The sequence below is a fragment of the Pteropus medius genome, unplaced genomic scaffold (genome assembly GCF_902729225.1).
Source record: "Pteropus medius unplaced genomic scaffold, Ma_sr-lr_union100, whole genome shotgun sequence".
NCBI classification, from domain to species: domain Eukaryota; kingdom Metazoa; phylum Chordata; class Mammalia; order Chiroptera; family Pteropodidae; genus Pteropus; species Pteropus medius.
Genome location: NW_024349125.1, coordinates 781,245 through 790,678, shown reverse-complemented (window position 1 = coordinate 790,678; position 9,434 = coordinate 781,245). Strand labels below are relative to the sequence as shown.

Below are 9,434 nucleotides of genomic sequence, written 5' to 3'. Positions count from 1 at the left end.
TAAAATCTAAAAATCTGTTGTGAAATATTTTTATACACCTATCATATCCGAATGAGAATCAGGAATCATGTTCTAGTTCTAATTTTGTCACCTAATATTTCTTAAACTATTTAATTATCTTTAAATTAGAGCACTGGATCAAAGGATCCCTAAGATTTTTCAAGTGCTAATATTCAATGGGTCTATGAAGTAAAAACAGCACTGTGAAGGTTTAGGATGTAATAATACTCATCACATTCATAACATTAACCTGCCATTCACTGTATATTTTTCACTATACCTGTCAAGCCTCAAATTGTCCTTTTGTTGACCTGTGTTGTTTTGTTAATTGTAGTAAAAAAAGATAACATAAAATTTACCTTCTTAACCATTTTTAAGTGTACCTTTTAGTAATATGAAGTATGTTCACATTGTTGTGCAACCTCGACTTTTGAACTTTAAGGTTTAGGTCACACACACACAAAAAAAAGACACACCTATTTTTACCATTTCTACCTCACGCTCACTCATCTCTTCTTCTTTATAACTTTCTTTCTCTTGATACAATAGCTGGAATGTGGGATCAATGGAGAAAGGGTACAACCTAAAATCATCTAACTAAAACTCTAAGACTCAATTTCTTGTGTTGTCTTATGTTTTCAAATATTGCTATGGTCTAAATGTTTCTGTCCCCTCAAATTTCATATGTTGAAATCTTGATGCCCAATGTGATGGTATTAGAAATATTAGAAGGTGGAGTCTTTGGGAGGTGGTTAGGTCATGAGATGGAGCCCTCTAGAATGGAATTAATGCTCTTAAAGATGAGATACTACAGAACTCTCTAGCTCCATCCACCACGTCAGGACACAGCAAGGGGGCACCAGCTATGAACAAAGAAGATGGTACTCATCAGAATGCAATCATGCCCATGCCTTGATCTTGGACTTCCCAGCCTCCAGAAATAAATTTCTATTGTTTATAAGCCACCTAGTCTGTGGTATTTTGTTAGAGCAGCCCAAATGGACTAAGGCACATGTGTTTTTCTTGAGCCTTTTTGCTGGATTAACTCACAGCTTTGGAGAGCTATGAATCACATATTTGACTTTTGCAGTGTGAACATAAACATACTAATTTTTGGTAAAATATTTGAGGATTTAATCATCTTTCTCAAAAGCATCTTTAATATTTAAGTAATATTCTTTGAAATGCCAATGCTATTTTCATCTGTGGGGGTTTTTTGTTTGTTTTTGTAATTTTAATAGGCTTAATTTTGCTAGATCTTTTCATGCCAATGGTTTTGCATGTGATTTAGTTATCCAACATCATTTATATTGACTTAGGAATTCCTTTGCAAGACTTTCAATTTTACTTTGCAGTGACGAGCATCATAGTGTTAGATGTTTACAACATCAGTACCTAGACAAGAATGTCCTTACTATGGGCTCAGACTAAAGCTACTGTTAAAGTGGTAGGGGGAAGAAATATTTGAGGATATCTAATTTTATGAGGCATGTAATTCACTAAAATATATTTTTATGTTATGATTATTTCTACTTCACTATGTATCATAACAACTCTTGTGAGTTTAAATAATAAACACTCAGAAAAAGAGGCCCCCTCCTTTTCCATTAGTCACAAAGGTATTCCTTCTAGTAGATGATCTCTTTCATTAAAATCAAATTTTACTTCTGAATTTGTTTTATCACTTCTATTTAGAGGCCAGCTTTTTAAGGTTCAACATTTTAAATCTGTGGACCTCTGGAAAAATAAGGCAATATTACACAAATAGTCTTTTCAGTGTGGGGGAAAAATTAAACTTCTTTTCTTGTAGATATAGAAAAAAAAAAGTAAGCTTGATTGAAATTTCCACTTGCCATTGATTTTAGAGACAGTGTGAGGAGAGTAAAAAATGTATTTCACCAATTCCAAGAAAGTGTTTTTTCCTACATTTAAAAATTTCCGATTTTAGGATGCATATTAAAATCAAGAGTTACGATCAGCTGTTTTTCCTATATTTATTTACTTATTAGCTGTACCTAAATAATATGTCTTACAGTCCACGGTATTTTAAATTAGAATCTAGTCCAAAATTCGAATCTAAGTAATAATGTACTATCAACTATTAGCCAAAAATATTAAACTGAAGCAATGGTTATACAGAATGCACTTTCGAGTGGATGCATTCCACTGATAACAATAGTAATACCAATACATATATTCCTTACCAGGTATTGTTTTAGGTGTTTTACTTATTTCTTACAATAACCATTTTTAGATTACTATTATTAGCCTCTTTGCTGTCATGGGTGAGGACACTGAAGCAGTGAGGTTAAATGACTTAACCTCTTGATGATGTGTTAAGGTCAACATCTCACATAATTAGTAGATGAGTTAGATATTTCTCTTAGATACAAAGTTTTTACCTGCTGGTAAACAGAAGAATTTTATGAAAACATACTGCTAATATTTAGTATCTATAGAAGAATGGGTATCTATTTGCAGAGCAAATGGCCATACAGTTTTCCTCATTAAAACTCTGTAGTAGGCAGATTATAATCTCCCTCCTCCCCAACCCTTCAAAGATGTTCACATCCAATCTTTGAAGCCCATGAATATGTTACTTTACATAGTAAAGGAACTTAAATTGATGTGATTAAGGGTACAGACTTTGAAATTAGATTATTTTGGATTACTCAGGTGGACCCAATCTTATTATATGAATCCTTAATATCAAAGAATCTTTCCCAGATGCAATCAGAGGGAGACGTGACTACGTGAAGAAGGGTCAAAAAGATGCAACATCGCTGGCTTTGAAGTCAGACAAAGGGAACCATAAGAGAGCGATGTATATAGACTCTGGAAGCTGGAAAAAGCAGAAGGATTTCTCCTGCAGAGCCTCCAGAAATGAATGAAGCCCAACTGATACCTTGGCTTTAGATGAGATCCATGTAGAACTTCTGACTTACAGAACTGTTAATAAATTTGTGCTGATTTTAAGATAATACTTTTGTGCTATTTAAGCCACCAAGTTTGTGATTTGTTACAGCAGCCATAGGAAACAAATACAGGTCCATTTAGGCTAACTTAATTCAATAAAATATTGCGCAGTATACGAAAATACTTTATTAAGTGAACCATTTATAAGGAACCATTTTTGTATTAATCAACCTATAAAGTCTGGATAACTGTTAAATAAGCAGTATTCATTTAACTTATCAGTGGTATGCCCTGAAGATGCTTACAAAAACAGGCTAGTTTGCTTGGCATTTCCCCATGTGTTATACAAACCACTAGTAACTTTAAATGGTACAGGGAAATATACTAAATTTTCGTAGCATTTTTACCTTTGTCTTCTGTTTATGGCACGTGTTGATGGTTTTGTACTCACATTAGTTACTTATGACTTACTACATTTTAGTGTATGACAAGATAAACGCGCTAAATTCACTCAGCCTCCTCTGACTGTCCTGAGGGAATAATTCGCTTTCCAAAGTTCCTGGGTTTGCGGTTTGGAGAAGAAACTAAGCACCAAATATAAGCCAGAATGCCAAGATCGCGGGGAAGACCGTCTCCTGCCAAGCCGCCACCTTTCTTACTGGTCCTTATAACACTACAACAGGACCAAGAGCACAAATATCTATCTTCCTGCCTCCCTTACGAGCTACAACATCGCGCGCCACAAGAGCGAGCAATATCAGACCTCGCGATACTTGCAATTATCATAGATCTTTGTGCTGCAGTCCTGCGGGAGGAGACTGCAGAAAGATTGCTACGCCCATGTAAACCAAGATTCTGTTCTCGTGAGAACCCGATGACAGTTCTGGAGCTCGTTCTCGCGGGATTTTCTGAGTCAGGGCTGGAAGTTGCGGTGGGCGGTAAAGAGAGGCCCAAGTCTGAAAGGGAGGATTAGGGTTCGACCTGCCTACCTGCTGTACTCTCTCGGCGGTGGAGCCTGAAACGACTAGGTGAGCGCCGCCTTGTCAACCTTCCAGCGTCCTCCGGCTCTGCTGCTGCCTCGGATGCCGCCATCCCTTTTCCCTGGACCCCGCCGCAAACTGCACCTTCTCGCCCTGTGGCTCGAGCTCTAGGAGGGCGATGTACGGAGGGCGGCGGAAGGTGGTGGTGGCCGCGGTTAGGCCGTCTGCTCGCCTCCTCTTTGCGGTCCTCCGCGATTTGTCTGGTGTCAAAATTACCCAGGCTGCCAGGCCCGTCCCCCTTGCCAGATGGATCTCTCTGCCCCGAAGCCTCGCGCAGAAACCGCCGGCAAAGGTATAAGCTCCGAGCTCGCCTCTCTGCTGACACCTGTCTTTACTGCGCCAGTTTGGAACCGTTTCTGCCGGTTCCTTTAGGGTTGGTGTTTCACTCTGTGGCTCCTCTGAGTGACAGCAGGAGATTGTGAAACTCTCCAAGTCTGAGATCAATTCTTTGCGACTCAGTGCTGAGACCCCGAACTCTGGAATCATACTGCTCCTGGATCTAGTGCTAGCTCAGACAGTTACTTCCTGAGCAAAATTGAGATCATTGCTGAGTTCTTGTGATTATTAAATAAGATGGTTTATGCAAAGCACTTATGAGACCCAGCGTCAGGCCCGTAGTAAGCTCTCAGTAAATATTTGATATTTTTATTCTTTATCCTTGTATGCCCCAGTTCTTTGTGAATGGTAGTTTGTTGTTGTTGTTAAGTAGATTTAAAAAAAAAAAAGTTGAGGTATTTAGTTCACTGTACTTTATAGCACAAAGAGCTTAATATATGATGTACTGAGGGCCTTACAATCCGCCTTTAAGGAGTTACCAAGAGGGTTTAAGGAGGGTGTGGTTATCTGTCACAAGTCATCTGGGATGCCTTCTTGCCCTCGAATTAATAGATTTCATCATTTATAGTGATATAACAAAGCTCATGGCCTCAGAGGTGGGAGCATGCTTGCCATGGTGAGGAAGAGCAAGGAGGCCAGTTTGGAATGCAAGAGGGAGAAAGAGTCAGAAGTGAATGAAGTTAGAGGAACCCAGGGACCAGATCATAAGAAACCTTACGCTCACCCTCCACCCCTATTTAATCCACCAGGAAATTCTCCCAATTTAAGCTATTTGTTCTGGAGTTTGAATACTGAAAGATTTCAGCCCTAGCCCAAAGTTAGCTGAATATATTTAGTTCTAGAAATTATACAAACTCAGGAACCAAATAGATTTCCATTAATCGTGTGAAGGCCATAGGCCTCTGCATATGCTGTACCCTCTGACTGACGTATTCTTCGGAGACCTTCTTCCCTTTTAAATTATGTTTCCTCAGTATTTCTTTCTCATAACATACTGTTCTTTTCTTCTGGAACACTTATTACAATTTCATGTTCGTGAACTCTTTAATAACTCTTTCCTTCAGTAGATATTAAGGATCTGTGAGATCAAGGATGTATTTTCATTAAAAAATTGAGTATATGTTTATTAAATGCCTACTGGTGTGTTGCTTGTGGGGATAAAATTTTTTAATAATACAGACATTTTCTTGGAAAGGAAATTACTTTCTAGTGAGACAGATAAAAACAAGTAAACATGGTAATTAAACATTGTGATATGTGCTATGAAGGTAATAAAATACTGAGATAGAGAATAATGGAGTATCCTACTTTAAATAAGGTGGTCAGAGACAAAATCTCTGGGACATAAAAACAGCTGAGAGAAGACCTGCTTAGCATGTTTGAGTCAAGGGAAAATTTGACAGATTATGTTGGAGAGGTAAGTAGAGGCACATCATACTGGGGCTTGTAAGCTACAGTAAGGAGTTTGGATTTTATTTGTAGTGGATGGTTATTGAAAGATTTTAAGTTAAAGATTTGTTAATTTATATTTTTAAATAATCATTATTGCTGCTATGTGGAAAATGGATTGTAGGAGGAAATTAGTGGCAGCAGAGAAAATGCTTAGGAATCTATAGCACTACTTTCGGAGGAAGGTAAAGTTAGGGCAGAGGTTTGCAAACTACCATTGTGGGTCAAATCTGGCCTAACATTTTTTTCATAGATAAAATTTTGTTGGAACACAGCCATGCCCATATGTTTATGTGTTTGTAGCTGCTTTTGTGTTACAAGGGCAAGAGAGAGGATAGCCTGCAAAATCTAAAATGACAAATAGCTAAAATATGACTCTACAGAAATAATTCTCCAGCAGTTTTTTGAGAGAGATGGTAGCATGGAGGGAAATGATACATATTTGAAGTAGAATCAGCCAGACATTCTGATGGATTGGAAGTAGGGAGTAATATAAAAAGAAGAATAAGGGCTAATTAAAAAGTTTCCTATCTTGAAAAGTTAGTTAGACGATGACGCCATTTAATCACTATATTTTTTTTCTTTTTTTTTATCTTTTTTTTTTTTCATTTTGTGTGGAAGACTATCTGGTTAATTATTGGCATAAAATTGCATGTGTTGAATAATAAATTAATGAATTAGGTCTTTAAAATTAGTAGGCATTTGCTGAGTAGGCAAACAAATGTGAAACTGAAATAATGTATTAAGAATTGCTATAGTGGTTAATTTAGGTTTTAGGCTCAAAAAGTACTATTTTGAAAATAAGGCCCATTGACCTATCTGTTATTCTTGTACAGTGGATCAGAGTTTTAGTTTCACATTTAAACTGTCTTTTAGAATAGTATACCAGTTCTCAGATAGTTTAAATCCAAAGATTAGAGTGAAAGAACAGATTTTTCTCTGTGTACTTCTGATTGTTATGCAAAACACAACCTCACCAAAGTTAGTGGGAATAATGGTTTTACTTTGAAGAAACAACTGATGAGAAATAGCATAATGAGCAATTTTTGCATAAGAGAGGATAGACATACTAGTTATATTATAATCATGAATGTTATAAAAACCAAACTTGAAATCATCAAGAAGAACCCAGGAAACTACCAGTAGTTATCTGATCTCAATGAGAAATGTGTGAGAAAAATAATTTCTACAGTTTTTACAGTTGTAGCCATATAATTCCTTGGGATTCTTTTTTTGGGGGGCGAGGGGGCGAGGCAACGCTTGGTTGACCTCACAGATTACAAGGACCTTGTCAAGTTTACAATCCCTTTTTTTTTAATTTTTTTTTTAATTTTTTATGCCTATAGCATCCAGTCTTCCTAGGTGGTCTCCCATCCAAGTACTAACCAAGCCCAACCCTGCTTAGCTTCCGAGATCAGATGGGATTGGGCTTGTTCAGGGTAGCATGGCCATAGACCAGGATTCTTGTTATAAGAAATTATATTTGTAACATTGTTTTTACTTAATTTCCTCTATTTGGTATTTTTTAATTTACCAATATTATACTCTGTAGAGACTCCCCACCCCACTCATAGTGCTATATTTTCTGAATAGAAAATAAAATAGCTGTACAGTTAAGGACAGAATAAATTCATTTATACAGAGGTTAAACTCTTCAAAAACATAATAGAATCTTAGCAAAAAGAGACCTTAGAATTCATCTCTTTTTTAAGAACCTCAATTCTTCAAAACTTTGAAAGGAAAAGTTGTAACAAAGCTGGTACCCATCATTGGTGGTTCCCTTGGTTAATTGTACACATATTAAGGCAACAGTTTAGAAGCAGCAATATTAACAGAAGAAACAGCTGTCTCCAGAGGAAGAAAATAGAATTACTACAAAAAAGACGGAAGAATCACAAAAGCATACATAGGTTATGTTCGTTAGTCATCGTGAATATTTAAATCAGTGATTCTCACCCCTGGCTGTGCTTCAGAACCACCTTGGAATTCAACAATAACCAAAGTAATAAAACCAGATACCCATGGCCAATATCCACTGAATCAGAATGAACAGAAGTAGTATCCAAGCATGTATGGGGAGATTATGACATAGCCAGATTGAGAACTACTGGAAGTAAATTATGTACCACTTATTCTGCTTTTTATAGAACATCTGGTGATATGTTTTAGGAAAATATATATATCATAAGTATAATTTATCTTGTTTCAGTTATTTGGGAAGAGTGTTTATGTGAGGTGTTACTTTATAAACTAAATTTGTAAACTTTGTTTTCTTCTTCATTATTACAGACATATGGCATCCAGGAGAAAGATGTCTTGTCCCTTCTCCAGAAAATGAAAAACTTTGTGAAGCAAGTATAAAATCTATCATAGTAGATGAAAATGGGAAGTCATTTGCAATTGTCTTATATTCAGATTTTCAAGAAAAGAAAGTACCTCTTAAAAAACTTCAAGAAGTAAAATCTGTCAAAGATTGCTCCCGGAATTACATATTTGATGATGAAGATTTAGAAAAACCTTATTTCCCAGACCGAAAATTTCCATCAGCTGCTATTGCATTTCCATTATCTAAAGATGGAGAGTCTATTCCTTATACTATTAATAGGTATTTGAGAGACTATCAAAGAGAAGGAGCCCAGTTTCTTTATGGACACTTCATCCAAGGAAGAGGGTGTATTCTTGGTGATGACATGGGACTTGGAAAAACAGTACAGGTAACTATTTTAATAACTTTATAATTAAAATTTAGTAAAGTCATTATGAGTAGATACCATATGCAGATCTCTATTTGTACTCCCATTTCTTATGGTAGCCATTGTGTGTGTGTGTGTGTGTGTCACCCACTTGACAGTTAAGTCCTCAAAGTTAAGGACAGTGCCTTAGTCATCATTTTATCCTCAGTAATTACATAGTATTTATGAAATATATTATTCAAAATAATGTTTTGGTATAATTTGGCTTGATAATACTAGTACTAAGATATTAATTATATTTACAAAGTAGTTTAACCGTCTCAGTAATACTTTATGAAAGGGAAGTATTCTGACATTTGTTAAGCTGTATAACATGGTTAAATTGATTTCTTATAAGCCTTTTGTGCATATTGTATCAGATGTTTCTTAATCTGGAATCCCTGGGCCAATGGGAATTCTACTGGTAGACTTCGGAGAGGCCTTCTATTTCCTTAAAATGTGTGTCAAAATTTGGCCATGTACTACATACTTTTCTGCAGAGAGGATCTGATAGTTATCTATTGCTGTGTAACAAGTTACTCCAAAATTTAGCAGCTTAAAATGATACACATTTATCATATTACAGTTTCTGTGGGTGAGAAATCCAGGTGTAGTTTAGCTAGGTCCTCTGGCTCTTCCTCTCACAAAGCTGCAGTCCTTTCTTGGAATAGGGAGGAGTCACTCTCTGGCTCACATGGTTTTTGGCGGGATTCTGTTCCTTGTAGGTTGTTAGACTGAGGCCTCAGTTTCAGGTGAGCCATTCATGAAGGCCTTCCCTTGGTTCCTTGCCACATGGGCCTCTGCATGGAGCTTTTCACGTGGCAGCATACTTCACTTAGGATAGCAAGTGAGAGGGCAAGAGAGAGCACAGAAATTATGGTCCTTTGTAACCTAGTCACAGAAGAGACAACTTATCACTTTTGCCATGTTCATTCCATTAGTAGCAAGTTGCTAGATTGAG

At 36.7% G+C, this 9,434-nt stretch overlaps 1 protein-coding gene and 1 pseudogene across 5 annotated transcripts in view; one reads left to right on the top strand and one right to left on the bottom strand.

Annotated features, from left to right (window-relative positions):
* Nucleotides 1-3,806: 3,806 nt before the first annotated feature.
* The window catches only part of ERCC6L2 (ERCC excision repair 6 like 2), a 117,774-nt gene continuing 112,146 nt past the window's right edge, over nt 3,807-9,434 (top strand). For 2 of the 5 annotated variants that reach the window (XM_039880457.1, XM_039880456.1), the window contains exons 1-2: nt 3,838-4,248; nt 8,031-8,455. In XM_039880457.1, the coding sequence (XP_039736391.1) occupies nt 4,203-4,248; nt 8,031-8,455 (471 nt within the window). In that variant the 5' untranslated portion in view covers nt 3,838-4,202. Of the gene's footprint in view, nt 4,249-8,030; nt 8,456-9,434 lie in introns of all 5 variants that reach the window. The other 3 variants (XM_039880455.1, XM_039880454.1, XM_039880458.1) reach the window with 2 other exon arrangements.
* Nucleotides 7,079-7,197, bottom strand: LOC120616937 (uncharacterized; annotated as a pseudogene).